Genomic DNA, 15,578 nt, shown 5'->3' on the forward strand with positions numbered 1-15,578 from the left:
AGGCTGGGAGAGAAGTGACTGGCCCGGAGTCACCCAGCAAATATCATGGCTGAATGGGGATTTGAACCCGGGTCTCCCCAGTCCTAGTCCAGCACTCTAACCACTATATCACACTGGCTCTCTTGTCCCAAGCTCAGGGTGAAAAGTTTTCTGGTGCTCACCTATCACAGGCTTGCATTTCTTCTGTCAGAGACCATAGACTTAAAGGTAAAGTTGTGTTGTCAAGTCGGTGTCAACTCCTGGCAATCACATAGCCATGTGGTTTTCGTTGGTAGAATACAGGAGGGGTTTACCATTGCCATCTCCCTCACAGAATGAGATGATGCCTTTCAGCATCTTTCTATATCACTGCTGCCTGAAATAGGTGTTCCCAATAGTCTGGGAAACATACCAGCAGGGATTCAAACCAGCAACCTCTTGCTCCCTAGGCAAGTTACTCTCCCACTGTGCCGTTAGGTGGTGACCATAGCCCTAGAAGGTTCTAAAAATCTTAGCATTTTCGACAGTCGAGGATCCCTCAGATGAACGAAGATGCTAGAGTCACTAATGTCTTCTAAAGCATATGGTTCCTTCTGGTTCTGTTATTACAGCCCCAGCTAGTATGCAGACCACAAGAGCGGGGGAGGGGAGAAGGAGGATACCACACCAGCACATGAAAGGTGTCACACAGTGCCCCGGGTGGAGGATATTTGCAATAGACTGCATCACCAGGACTTAGGCGCTCCCCTGCTGAATGATATAGGAGTGTTCAAGGTTCTTACCATGCATCCGGGATGGTAATACAATGGGGCTTCTTCTGACATTGGAGTACATCTCAGAACTATCATAAGGCAATACAGGGACAGGATCCTGTGGGATATCTTTCCTAGTGCCAGGAACTCCATCCTCTCCATCTTGATTTGGTCCTCAATGACCATGTAAAAGTGTGGGTTTCTGGAGGGCAAGTTGTATGCAAGCACAATTTGTGACATTGTACAAACTTGTAGTTGATTGTGGTGGATACACCCAGCTTTGCTACCACAACATCTCCCTGAGAATTATCAGTTTGAATTCTGCCACCAAGTAGACGTTTGTGCTTTAGGCTGAGTCTACCACAACAGACTTCCCACTTCTGTCACAAAACCAAGTTTGGTAACGTGGTAAGGTCTATAGGCATGGGGTGGAGTAACAGAAGCTACAGTTTTCCTCTGATGGTAAACAAGCAATTTTACTTTGCAATTAGTTCAATTAAAAGTTGCTTCACTAGTGTAGTATAGAAAAAACAAAACCATCAACCAAGAGAGGACAAGGACTGTCACTGAGCCCTAACTTGGAGAGGATGACCTTTAGCAACTCTGGCTTTTCTTTAGTTCAGTCTCAGGTCTTGTTTTTCCCAGTTCTTAGTGATTTTCACTCTGCCAGTGATTTTAACAGCTCTGTGCCATCAATTCTTTATTTCAGTAGCATCTGTCATGCTGTCTTTTTCAAAGCCCGCAAGATTAACTCTCTTCTCATTCTGCAGGGCACTCTTCTTCTTCCTCCAGCTCCAGCTTCAACTCTCTCTCCAGACTTGCAACTCTGACTCTGTTCCAGCTCTCTGTGTTTCTGATTCCAGGACTCTGACTTACTTTCTGCTGAAGCAGCCTCCTATCTATACACAAATGGTTTGAACTGTTCTTTTTAAACAATCCAATCCATGTAAGACAAAGTTACCTCCATTTTTCAAAACCAAACTGTCAAACTGATATTCTCAAAGTGAAACTAAGGTACAGCAGGTGTGAACTCTCGTCCCTGCCAGTTTTCTTTGCAAGGCAAGTCACACATGGACTTTGCAGGCATTTCATACATACAGTCTATTGATAGTAATGAAGAAGTTTGGGAGTATTAATACAGTTAATAATTCATTTATAATACAAGGGCTTATTTACAAAAACCAAGAGGTCAAGGCCTCATTCTCTCACATTGATCATGTGACATGTATATAAGACTTAGGTTCCCATTTCCCATCTTTGTAGAACTTGAGGCAAAATGATTCTGATATTAAACTTGCATGTTTTTGACCATGAAACTGTCAATTTCTTTCTAGCCTGTTTCATGTCTTTCAGCTACCAGTCAGGCTGCCAAAGATTTTGTCAGAAATCCTCAGGAGCTGCTGCCAGTCAGGATAGAAATTACTGACCTAGATGGACAATACTGAGATTATACAAGGCAGCTTGAGGTATATAATACAAATTAGAAGTCAGTCAGGAATTCTAAAAAATGAATTAGACTTCTTAAACTCCACTCCCCCATATCCCTCCTGCCCTGTCTCCCTTAGTTGTGCCACTAAGTGCTTCCTCCTTTCTGCTTCCTTACTCACTCAGTTCCACCTAAGTAAATCTTAGCATTTAGCACTGATAGCAAAGAATCCCAAAAGCTTCAGCTGTGATTTGCCTTCTCCATTCAGTTCAATGGAACTAGTTAACCTGCCTTTTTGTCTGCTGTCAGGAGATTGGCTGGGGCTGACAACTCTGCCAGTCATTAACTTCTTATAAAAAAGAGCTCTTTCCAGTGGCCTATTTGACCTTGTTGTTACTACTGTTTGTTGTTGTTTTGTTACAACTGGCTATTGTTCAGAGTAGCTGGTTCTTCATTGAGAAAGTAAGTAGTCTTTTCCCCCCTTTTTAACTTGAGGAGGTGGTGAGCAAAATTTCTACTGATGGGAGGAGTCCTCTGACTTGTAGACTTGCCAATTCCAGGAGTTTCTCCAGGTTGAGAGTTGCACCAAAGGGAAAACTCCAGGGTGATAGCTTTTCCAAGCAGTGGTGTGATGAAGAACAGGTTTTTTCTCTCTCTCTCCTACTCTTGGAAGTATACAGTCTAGTTCTGAGCCTACTTATTTTTGTAGGTGGAGAAGTTATTTATCTTATTTTATTATTAAAACTTTTATACTGCCCTTCCAAAAGGCTCAGGGTGGTTTACATTAAAACACCATTAAAAACAGTAAATAATTAAAACAAAAATAGTAAAGCATAAAAACAATAATTAACAATTAAAAACATTGTAAAACAACAATTAAATAATCTGAAGAATTTAAAAACAAGTTTTTAAAAGCTGAGAAAGCCTGGTTGAAGAGATGTGTTTTCAGGTGTCTTTTGAAAATTGCCAGAGATGGGGAGGATCGTGGAGAAGTCATGGCATTTTTCAACCACTGTCTCTGCAAAGGGATAAGAAGGGAACAGGAATTAAAGCAGAGTTGAGCTACTACTGCAGCAGTGGCTATTGGGCAGACTAGAATTGGAAGCTAACGTGGCCATGAGCTTTTAAGAGTTCACACAGAGTGAATCCTCTCATACTGATAAGTCTATCTAGGAGTTTGTAGCACATGTGGACTTGGGAATGGCAGGAGCCAATGGTATTCTGTATGTATTTATTATTCATTACATTTCTAGACTGCCCCATCCAAAGGTTCCGGGCTGATGCACAAGTTTTAAACATAAAAAGAAACACCATTTAAAACACACTGCTTAAAAGAATTTCAAAACAATTCAGAAGCATTGAAAACCAATGAAAATACTCAAAAATAACTTAGAAACCCTGGATGGCCAGGACAAAGAAGTAAGTCTTTAGGGCTCTCTTAAATTTCAACAAAGAGCCTAAAATACAGATTTCTGCCAGTAGTGCATTCCATAGGCCAGGAGCAGATACAGAGAAGACCCGACTCCAAGTCGCCCCCAGAGGTGCCGGTTGTGAAGAGAAGGGAGCTGGTCTTGTGGTAGTGAGCATTTTATTCATTCATTCATTCATTCATTCATTCATTTGATTTCTATACCGCCCTTCCAAAAATGGCTCAGGGCGGTTTACACAGAGAAATAATAAATAAATAAGATGGCTCCCTGTCCCCAAAGGGCTCACAATCTAAAAAGAAACATAAGATCGATACCAGCAGCAATCACTGGAGGAGTTCTGTGCTGGGGGTGGAGAGGGCCAGTTACTCTCCCCCTGCTCAATAAAGAGACTCACCTCATTAAATGGTGCCTCTTTGCCAAGTTAGCAGAGGTGACAAGCATGACTTGTCCCCTTAGCTAAACAGTGTCCAACTTGGCTGCATATGAAAGGAAGACTAGTATTGTGAGCAAGGTAAGATATTCCCCTTAGGGGATGGAGCTGCTCTGGGAAGAGCATCTAGGTTCCAAGTTTCCTCCCTGGCAGCATCCCCAAGATAGGGCTGAGAGAGACTCCTGCCTGCAACCTTGGAGAGAAGCCGCTGCCAGTCTGTGTAGACTATACTGAGAGAGATGGACTTATGGTCTGACTCAGTATATGGCAGCTTCCTATGTGGTAACTGGAGACGGACCTCTCCAGATGACCTCAAGATGTGATGGGGATCATACAGAAGAAGGTTCTCTCTAATTTAGCCCGGACCCAAGCTGGGCTTTAAACATAATCACCAGTACTTTGTATTTTGCCCAGAAACATGTCGGCAGCCAGTGCAACTGTTTTCAAACAGGCATATGGTCTCTCCAGGTTACCCCAGAGACCAGTCTGGCTGCTGCATTTTGAACTAATTAAAGTTTCTGAACTATGTACAAAGGCAGACCCACGTAGAATGCATTGCTATAGTCAAGCCTGGAGGTTACCAGCTGATGCACCACTGTTTTTGGAGATCATTCTCTTCAAGGAATGGACACAGCTTTTGAATCAACTGCAGCTGATGCAAATCACTCCTAGCCATAGTCTCCACCTGAGCTACCAGGGTGAGACCTGGATCCAAGAGCACTCCCAAGCTGCGTACCTGTTCCTTCTGGGGGAAACTTAACTCCAGCCAGCAAAGGAAGATCTAACTCCTCCCTCAGATTCCGATACCCCTCAATTTTGTTCTTTGAATTTCGCTCTTTGTGGCAGTGGCAATGGTGGTGGTGGAGAAATAATTTATCTACATGGTAAGCTCCTCACAGGTTACATGCTACTTCTCCCACCTTCTTGGTTATTATAATCTCATTTTCTTAATGTCCTCGGAATTAATTGCAATTGGGATGCTGGTGACCTTTCTGTGTGCAACATGCTCGGTTCATGTTTTCCCTTTGCAAACCTGCCTGTAGTCTCTTCTCCGGAAAGGCCCCAGTGTTCTGTTCTCCTGAGTATGCGTCGATTAAGGTTACTGACTTGCTGGATTTCCCTTTGATTCTGGCTCCTGCTGGTCACTTGTGCAAGCCCTTCCGTGTGCGGTGTGGTGTTTGGGGGGGGTTTTTTTTGGCTTTAATTTTTTGCAGTGGAACTCTGCCTGTTTGCTGGGCTGTGTTGACAACTCTTTTTGCTCTCTTCGCAGTTGTCTCTGTGCATGCCCTGGGCCTCACTTCATGCCAGTGAGGAGGCCCCAAGTCTGTTCCTGCCATGCCAGACCTCCTGAGTTGGCATGCCACAAATACCATTTCCTCTTTCCTTTTCTTTGTAGTTGCTTGGCTTCACTGCCTGCTTGCCCAGTAGAATCCTGTCTGTTTGCTGGGCCACCTTGACAAGAGCTTTTGCCCTTTAAGTACTTCTCACCCACCTTCCTGGTCTAGGCACACTCCAAGGGTCACCCTGCATGCCAGCCAGGCAGCCTCAGGTCTGTTCATACCATGCCAGAGCCTATGGTTTTTCTTGACTGGACTCCACAGTCAAGACCGGTTTTTCTTGACTGGAGTCAAGAAACACCACCCACCACCACCGCTCTCCACCTTCCTGGGCTCCGCTGACAAACTCTGAGTAGTAAAACACAGAGTGCTCTACTCTGCACAGTTCCAGATCCTCCAAGCCCCCCACCAGCCTCCCAAATGACAGCCCAGGCCAGCTGTGGTCTGGTGCATTGTGACCTCCACGCATGGGCAGAGGCCTTTTGCATTGCCACGCAAATCACATTTCTTAGGTCTGTACCCTCCTGTGAAGTCTTTTTGAACATGTGTTGGATGGTTTGAACATTTCACAGATATCACTCCTGGCTATTACAGTACACCAGCTCCTGGGATGTATGTATAAATGATACTAATGTTACTAACTGGCCTCCAACTTCCTTTGCAGTCCACCACCATGAGCTGCTGCAGCGACAGACCAGAAGCGGTACCCAATCCAGAAGGTGAAGATCTTGTGCCTAGAAGCGCTTGGGAGAGATCCGCTCAAGCTCTTGCTGCGTATGAGAGAGAGGAGAGCCACACAGATCCATCATCGTCAGAGGTGCAGCCAGAGGGCAGTGAGTCCTCCATCCCAGAGCACAATGTCTCAACTGTGCTCACTGTTCTCCCCAAGGAGGAAGATGTATTCTGCTCGCTCAACCCACCAGATGCAATCCCTGGTCCTCCCATGCATCCCAGAACTCCATCACTCCCTGCCTCCAGTGCCACAAGCCACCATGGCAGTGATGGAACCCCACTGCTGCACAGTACATCTACGAGTGCAAGCAATGCTGCATTCCTTGGACACAAAAGTGGTCAGGCTTTGCCCCCTGTTGAACATGCTGCTTCAAATGAACAGACCTTGGAACACATCAGTAGAGCAATTAAGCAAGACCTGAGAAAGTTCCTCTGCCCAATTGTCCATTTCACCATTAATTACTGGGAGACTGGACCAACCACAGGCTGTCTGGTTTTCATAGCACACTGGGCTGTGAACAATGGTTCAATTCTGTGCAGGCGCCAGGCAGTGATGATCATGTGTGAGGCTGAGCAGAGCAACTTGACTGAAATCATACTCCAAAGAGTAAAGAGGGCGAGGGACAAGTGGTTCCATCCCATGCAGCTGCAAGTGGGGTATGTGGTGACACCTACAATGGCAGTGCCACAGGCAGTGGGGGATTGTTGTCTGGGATGGTTTGCTTCCCCTGTTGACTGCTTGGGCCAGCTGATAAAAGGAGTTATGGAAAAGGTGAGAAATGAAGACTTTCTCATTTTATGGGTTTGGCAAGTCCTATGCAAAGTCAGCATTCACTTTGAGCAATCCCCAGTGGCTCACAAACGCCTAAGAGAATTGCAGTTGCTGTGTCGTCTCCCCCAGGAACTTCTTCATGAGAAGATGCCAAAGCCATCAAATAATCTCTTTCTCTTTCTGGAGTTTCTACTTGCCCGGCGAAAGGCATTCAGTGCTCTTGAGCCAGAGATCCCTGGCCTCTTCTTTACACGTCAGGATTGGTGCCTGATGCGCCATCTGGCCTGCCTCCTGAAGCCCTTTGAAGAGACCATCACTGCAATTCAGAAGGAAGATGCTAACCTAGGCCAAGTCCTTCCTGAGCTCCAGTTGCTTGAGGACAAGGTAAAACGATGCTTCCTGCTGCTGCAGCACGAGTCAGATGTTACTGTTTCTGCTGCTGCTACTCGCTTTGCCACTGAACTGCTGAAATCTCTGGAAAACCATAGTAAGCTAGGTATAGACAGAGAAAACCTTCTGTACCAGACTGCAACCTTGCTTCATCCCTGCTTCAGGGACCACATCCATAAATACCTGAAGGGAGACATAGAGAAGAAAAAGTGGGAATTGAAGGTTTGGGTGACACAGCAGATTGAGAAGGAATACTTTAATTTGTCTAGTGTTTATGTAACTCCTTCTTTGACTGAGACAGCAAGCCAAGAACTGGAATCCTACCTTCAGGACAACATAGACCCTGCTTTTTTACATATGGATCCCCTGGTCTACTGGATCAAAAAAAGGGACATCTGGCCATCCCTCTCTATGGTGGCATTCCGGTATTTCTCATGCCCTCCCGCCCCTCTCATTTTGAGGGAAGGCCTTGGTATTGAAGACTTGATGATAGCAGGAAGATGTGAGGTAAGGGTTGCACTCAAAAGACTGAACAGAAACTGGATAGCTGCGGGATCTGGGGTCTCCAATACTAGCACAGAAACTGGAAGCCAGTCCATGGCCTGAGAAGAAAAGGGATGCCACCCCTCTTTGCAGAAGTTGATTTCTAGTAATCATTAACAAAAGTGTTGGGTTCATAGAAGGACACGACACACTAGGACATTGGCATTATTGGGATTTTGAAACACCTGGTGCTAATAGCTAGGACAGCCTTGCATTGCTGCATCTTTTAAAATTTCCCTTGCATGAAAGAGAATTGGGATATTGTATTGGAATTTACACTGCCTCACGATTTGCAGATGTAAGGGTTATTGACATATGAAAAAGTATTTTGCTTAATCATCTGATTGAATGGATCTGATATATTTAAATAAAAGTTACCAAGATCTCAGTGGGTGTTCATCTCTAGAGCATTTCCAAGAGGATAGCATATTGGCCCTGCGAGGAGCTTGGCATGGCAAGCTCTTCCCTCTCTATTCTCTTATCCTATGAGGGTTTAGATGACTTATCTGTTCCCACCTGCAGCCGAAGTGCACAAGTAGAAAGTGTGTTGCTAATTAATATTGTCTGGAGTAATGGAGTTAAAGTTCTAAGTAAATTAGTGGGCTTATGAAATGCATCGGGTATAGATAGCCTACAGCCTACTGTAGATGGGGCATCTGCAAATGTCCCAGTACATCAGCATCTCTGCATGTGCAGTGTCTATCAGGTAGAGGATATTCTCCTGTGTTTTCTGTAGGCGTGTGTAATTTACCCTTGATGGGTTTTGTGATTAATAAGAGGATCCTTAAGGAATTTAGCCACTCCAGTTAGAGTAGAATGCAGAGTTTATCTGTTGAAGCTATTTAGAGAAGACACATTTAGATTCTTGTAGAATCAAAATATTAAGATTTATTGGTGGTGCAGAGGGGAAATGCCTGACTAACAAGCAGAAGGTTGCCGGTTCGAATCCCTGCTGGTACTATATTAGGCAGCTGCAATACAGGAAGATGCTGAAAGGAATCTCGTACTATGCAGGAAGAGGCAATGGTAAACCGCTCCTGTTTTCTATCAAAGAAACTACAGGGCTCTGTGGGTGCCAGGAGTCAAAATTGACTTGATGGCACACTCTATCTTACGTTGGCCTTTGGCTAGGAAATACCTATCTATAGGCTACATAATGAATAGGGAAGGAGGGAGAGAGAGAGAGACGTTTCCATCTGCTTTCCAAGAGGAAAGGAAGGGATTCTGTCTCTCACAGGAAATGCCTAAGGAGTCAAGGCAGGTGTCATAGAGTAGAGGTAAAGAAGGGACAGGTAAGGAGACTCTCACTAGCTACCTCTACACCTAATGCCCCTAGTGGTCATTAGGATAGTCGGTACAAAAGGTCGGTGCACTGGAACTCTTACCTCCAACATTGTGCTATGTACAGGTGAAACTCGGAAAATTAGAATATCGTGCAAAAGTCCATTAATTTCAGTAATGCAAATTAAAAGGTGAAACTGATATATGAGACAGACGCATTACATGCAAAGCGAGGTAAGTCAAGCCTTAATTTGTTATAATTGTGATGATCATGGCGTACAGCTCATGAAAACCCCAAATCCACAATCTCAGAAAATTAGAATATTACATGGAACCAAGAAGACAAGGACTGAAGAATAGAACAATATCGGACCTCTGAAAAGTATACAGTGTACTGTGCTTGATTGGCCAGCAAACCCGCCTGACCTGACCCCATAGAGAATCGATGGGGCATTGCCAAGAGAAGGATGAGAGACATGAGACCAAACAATGCAGAATTGCTGAAGGCCGCTAATGAAGCATCCTGGTCTTCCATAATACCTCATCAGTGCCACAGGCTGATAGCATCCATGCCACACCGTATTGAGGCAGTAATTGCTGCAAAAGGGGCCCAAACCAAGTACTGAATATATATGCATGCTTATACTTTTCAGAGGTCCGATATTGTTCTATTCTTCAATCCTTGTCTTCTTGGTTCCATGTAATATTCTAATTTTCTGGGATTGTGGATTTGGGGTTTTCATGAGCTGTACGCCATGATCATCACAATTATAACTAATGAAGGCTTGACTTATCTCGCTTTGCATGTAATGCGTCTGTCTCATATATCAGTTTCACCTTTTAATTTGCATTACTGAAATTAATGGACTTTTGCACGATATTCTAATTTTCCGAGTTTCACCTGTATGTCAGCTTTAGAGCAGTTTCTAGTGCCCTTGTTAAAAAGGACAGGACTTCTTCAGCTGAGCAAATCTGTAGTTTACCTTTTGATTAGGTTCCTTGTTACTAACCATGTGGCTTGATTAGCTGCAGCTGCCGGAGAGAGAGAAAAAAGAAAAAAGGTGTTGAATTCTCAGCCTTAAATTGTGTGAATAATCAGCTGATTTGATCTTGCCCCAGAAAAGGCAGGCTTTTATTTTAGAATGTAAATGTTCTCTTAATGAAACACTGTGAATATTTGGCTTTACTTCTTAAAACATACAAGCTTCTTATGAAATGTTCTGATGACCAATTTTTGCATGTGAAATTTTTTGAGAGCAAACAAAACAAACTTTTCCAAGAGAAAATGGAGGAAGTTTTCCTAGACCTTTTCTAGGAGAAGGTTGACAAGTTCAGAGGCACAAATAAAAACAGCTGGCTGTCCCAGGCTCCCTAAAGCAAGCCAATCAATAAGGTCATAGAGGACATAAGAACTGAGGGGCTTGCTGATGCACAGATAGTACCCCTGGCTATCACAGTACACCAGGACTTGGAATGTATGAATAAATAATACTATTTTTAACTTGTCCTCTGTCTTCCTTGGCAGCTTACCCCCATGAGAAGCTTAGGCGACAGACCAGAAGAGGCAACTAATCCAGAAGTTGAAGACCTTGTGCCTAGAAGCCCTTGGGAGAGATCCCCTCAAGCTCTTGCTACGTATCAGAGAGAAGAGAGCCACACAGTTCCACCATCTTCAGAGGTGCAGCCAGAGGGCAGGGAGTCCGCCATCCCAGAGGTGCAGCCAGAGGGCAGCGAGTCCTCCATCCCAGAGCTCAATGTCTCAGCTGTGCCAAGTGTTCTCCCTGAAGAGGGAGAGGCATTCTGCTCAGTCGGCCAACTAGATGCAATCCCTGGTCCACCCATGCATCCCAGAGGAGCTTCACTCTCTATCTCCAGTACCAAAAGCTATGATGGCAGTGATGCAGACCCAATGCTGCACTATACATCTGCGAGTGCAAGCAATGCTGCATTCCTTGGACACCAAAGTGGCCAGGTTTCGTCCCCTGCTGCACATGCTGCTTCAAATGAACTAGATTTAGAACACAACATTAGTAGAGCAATTGAGCAAGGCCTGAAAAGGTCACTCTGCCCAGTTGTCCATTTCACCATTGATGTGCGGTCCACAGGACCAGCCACAGGATACATGTTTATCAAAGCACACTGGGTTGTGGACTACAATTTCCGTTTGCGCCGGTGCCAGGCAGTGATGCTTGTGTGTGAGGTTGAGCTGAGCAACTTGACTGAAATCGTACTCCACAGACTAAAGGAGGTGAGGGACAAGTGGCTTCGTCCCCTGCACCTACAAGTGGGGTATGTGGCGACACCCACCATGGCAGTGGCACAGGCAGTGGGAGAGTGTTGTCTGGGGTGGGTTGCTTCCCCTATTGACTGCTTGGGCCAGCTGATAAAAGGAGTTATGGAAAAGGTGAGAAATGAAGACTCTCTCATATCATGGCTTTGGAAAGTCCTATGCAAAGTCAGCACTCACTTTGAGCAATTCCCAGTGGCCCACGACCGCCTAAGAGAATTCCAGTTGCTGTGTCGTCTCCCCCAGGAACTTCTTCATGAGAAGATGCCAACACCATCAAATAACCTCTTTCTCTTACTGGATTTTCTACTTGCCCGACAGAAGGCATTCATCAAATTTGCGCAGAAAAACACTGAGTTCTACTTTTCACGTCAGGTCTGGCGCCTGATGTACTATCTAGTCTGCCTCCTGAAGCCATTTGAAGAGACCATCATTACTCTTTCTAAGGAAAATACTAACCTTGGCCAAGTCCTTCCTGAGCTCCAGTTACTTGAGGAGAAGGTAAAAGGATGCTTCCCGCTGCTGCAGCAAGAGTCAGAAGTTACTGTTTCTGCTGCTGCTACTCGCTTTGCCACTGAGCTGCTGAAATCTCTGGAAAGCACCAAGGACCTAGGAACAGGACTTAGAAAAGACATTCTTTACCAGACTGCAACTTTGCTTCATCCATACTTCAGGGACCACATCTGCAACTATCTGAAGGAAGATGGCCAACAGGAAATGTGGGTAGTGAAGAAGTGGGTGACACAACAGATTGAGAAGGGATATTTGAATTTCTCTAGTGATGATGCAACTTCCTTTTTGACTGAGGTGGCAAGTGAAGAACTGGAATTCTACCTGCAGGACAACATAGACCTTGCTCAATCACATATGGATCCCTTGGTCTACTGGAACACAAAGAAGAGCATGTGGCCATCCCTCTCTACAGTGGCATTCCAGTATTTATCATGCCCTCCTGCCCCTGTCATTTTGAGGGAAGTACTTGGAATTGAAGACTTGATAATACCAGGAAGATTTCAGGAGAGCCTTGCATTCAACAGACTGAACAGGAGCTGGAAAGCTTCAGAAATAAGTGACACTGGAAGCCAGTCCATCGCCTGAGAAGAAAAGTGATGCCACCCCTCTTTGCAGAAGTTGATGTCTGGTAACCATTCACAAAGTGTTGGGTTCATGGAAGGGCATGACACACTAGGTCACTGGCATTACTGGGATTTTGCAACACGTGGTGCTGATAACTAGGACTGTCTTGCATTGCTGCATCTTTTTAAAATTTCTTTGCATGAAACAGAATTGGGATATTGTATTAGAATCTACACCACATCACGATTTGCAGATGTAAGGGTTATTGACATATGCAAATATATGTTGCTTAATTATCATACAGTGAATGGATCTGACTTGTTTAAATAAAATTTACCAAAACCTCAGCATATGTTCATCTCTAGAGCATTTACAAGAGGATAGCATACTGGTCCTGTGAGGAGCTTGGCATGGCATGCATGTTTCTTCCCTCTCTATTCTCTTATCCTATACCAGTTCTGTGAGGGGTTAGATGACTTATATGTTCCCACCTGCAGCAGAAGTGCACAAGTAAAAAGAGTGCTGCTAATTATCTGGAGACATGGAGTTAAAGTTCTAAGTAAATTAGTTTCTTCACGAAATGCAACAGCTATAGAACGCCTAGTGCCTAGCTGCTCACTGCATGAGGAGATAGGGTTGCCAATATTGTGTTGGCCGAAATCTGGCCACCGGGTAGGGGGGTGGGGTGGCACTTGCCCCCAGGTGGCAGGATACAGCATCTGGGCACACTTATCTGGTGGTGGTGGTGGTGGTGGTGGTTGACTGCTGCTGTGTGGCGGTGGAGCAGGGATGGTGGCAATAGCTCTGCCCACCCACCTCCCAAACGATAACAAGTGAAGTGGAGTGAGCAAACCGCCATCAACAAGTCCCCTTCAAGATTGTGGCCACTCTGCTGATTTGCTAATGGTCCACAGTCTAGCCCTGGAGCTTGCTAGGATCTGCCTCAGCAGCCAAGAAGCAGGGAGGGGCTATCCTCTTCTGGAACCGGACTATAGTTGCACAAACATCTGTGGTGTGATCTGCAGTTCAACATTGAAACTGCCAGTCTCCAGCTTCCTGTTATGTGTGAATTTGGCCTCTGTATTTTATTATTTGGACATTTGTCCCAGTGGTAATCCTGTAGAGAGTTTGGGAGGAGGTGCCAAAAACAGAGAAGGAGAATTTGGAGTTATTTTTGGAATTAAGTCTTCATTACATCCACATAAGATAATCCCTGCTAATTTGGCAAAGAGACACCTTTTAACAAGGAGATTCTCTTTATTTAGCAGGGGGAGAGTAACTGGCCCTATCCACCACCAGCACAGTACTTCCAGTGACTGTTGCTGGCGTCTGTTCTATGTTTCTTATTAAATTGTGAGACCTTTGGGGACAGGGATCCATCTTATTTATTTGTTATTTCTCTGTGTAAACCACCCTGAGCCATTTTTGGAAGGGCGGTATAGAAATCGAATTAATGAATAAGATTGCTCTGGGAAACAGTTATAAAAGCTTCCAAATTATACCCTGATGGAATCCGAGCTGTCAGTGACTATCAGGAATGGGATAGTGCATGGCCTCTCGACATCTGCAGAGGTCATCTCAGCTCCCAAGCTTCCCACAGGATCTGAGGTCCCAGAAATGGTGACATAGCTAATTTCTGCAGATAGTTTCCCTCATCCTTGCTGTGCTGATGGAACCACCATCACTATGTGACACTATTCTGTTCTTAGGTCTATGAGGTCGCATTCCCCATGCTTTTCAATGAGAGGGTGTTCCCTCACTTTGTGAGGCAGTAATGAATTTCACCCAGTCAGTTCCCTCTGATTGGTCACTGCATGAAGCAGGATACTGGTCCAGATGGTCCCTTGGCCTGATTTGGCAAGAGTGTTTTAATGTTCGCAAAGAGGATGTTTTAAAAGCAAATCCTTTCCAAGCCGCATTACAAGGAAGCAAGCTCCATTTTAATCAATGAGACTTCCATTCAAAAAGAAAGGGAAGAATTCTGAAAGATAGTGCTTGAGGGAGGAAAGGCTGTTATTTGAAATATACTATGAATGCCAATAGCCCTTCCTCTCCTACTATGTAGAGAATAAAACAAGGAAAAGGTAAAGCAACAACTAATTAGAAAGCTGTGGCTTAGAGGAGAGAAATGTACTCAGTGCATGGGGCTCACATTCTAAAAAGAAACATGTAGGCATCCTTCTAGGCAGCCGGGAAGATACACACATCAACAACTGCCATTTAAACATGTCAAAACTTTATTAAAAGAAAAATACCCAAAGGGCTGAGTGGAAAAGACTTCGCACAATCTCCGTCAGGTTCTGCGGCTGCTGCAAGCGAATAAGCTAGAGGACATCTGAGGAAACTGAACATAAGAACAGCCCTGCTGGATCAGGCCCAAGTCCCATTTAGTCCAGCATTCTGTTTCACATAGTGGCCCACCAGATGCCACTGGAACACACAGGAAGGAGTTGAGGGCATGCCCTCTCTCCTACTGTTACTCCCCTGCAACTGGTACTCAGAGGCATCTTGCTTTTGAGGCTGGAGGTGGCCTGTAGTTCTCCGATTAGTAGCTGATGATAGACCTCTCTTCCATGAAGTTATCCAAACCCCTCTTAAAACCATCCAAGTTGCTGGCTGTCACCACATCTCGTGGCAGAGAATTCCACAAGTTGATTATGCGTTGTGTGAAAAAGTACTTCTGTTTGTTGGTCCTTAATTTCCTGGCAATCAATTTCATGGGATGACCCCTGGTTTTCATGAGATGAATTCCTTCCACCAGAATATCAAGGCAGAATCGCCTAGGACTGGGACTGGTTCATAACACAACAAGGTTTCCACCAATATTATGCTCAAAATTGTAATGGTTATAAATATGACCTCTGTTGTGCCAATAAGATGAAAGCTGGTGTACATGATCCTTTAGGCCCAGTCGACAACTGTGCATGTTGCAAAGTGATCAGGTACAGCAAGTGTAAATAGTGCTGGAAATAGACACTTGAATCTTTTTTGTTCAAGCTCATCTAGGAAGGGAGCCTCTTAGTAGTTTGGTGAAATTTTGAGCAGCAGTTCTTCAAAAGTTATGACAATTACCCTGTCCCAGCAATTTCTATAGCTAGCAAGTCCTGACAAATTTATAGAGAGTGTGACCAATTTGACAATG

General features: G+C 44.7%; 1 protein-coding gene across 1 annotated transcript; it reads left to right on the forward strand.

The window, feature by feature from the left end:
• Positions 1-2,538: 2,538 nt before the first annotated feature.
• On the forward strand, positions 2,539-12,783 carry LOC128323950 (uncharacterized). Its single transcript, XM_053247952.1, has 3 exons — positions 2,539-2,619; positions 6,019-7,755; positions 10,598-12,783. Exons 2-3 carry the CDS (start codon positions 6,028-6,030, stop codon positions 12,455-12,457), a joined length of 3,588 nt encoding a protein of 1,195 aa, XP_053103927.1. The 5' UTR covers positions 2,539-2,619; positions 6,019-6,027; the 3' UTR covers positions 12,458-12,783.
• Positions 12,784-15,578: the final 2,795 nt, after the last annotated feature.

Source organism: Hemicordylus capensis, chromosome 1, assembly GCF_027244095.1.
Source record: "Hemicordylus capensis ecotype Gifberg chromosome 1, rHemCap1.1.pri, whole genome shotgun sequence".
NCBI classification, from domain to species: Eukaryota; Metazoa; Chordata; class Lepidosauria; order Squamata; family Cordylidae; genus Hemicordylus; species Hemicordylus capensis.

What these genes read in the sequence shown, in the direction of transcription:
- LOC128323950 (XM_053247952.1), top strand. Translation starts at nt 6,028, where the DNA reads ATGAGCTGCTGCAGCGACAGACCAGAAGCGGTACCCAATCCAGAAGGT. An exon ending in TGATAGCAGGAAGATGTGAG is followed by an intron (nt 7,756 to 10,597) that starts GTAAGGGTTGCA and finishes CTTCCTTGGCAG; the next exon opens with CTTACCCCCATGAGAAGCTT.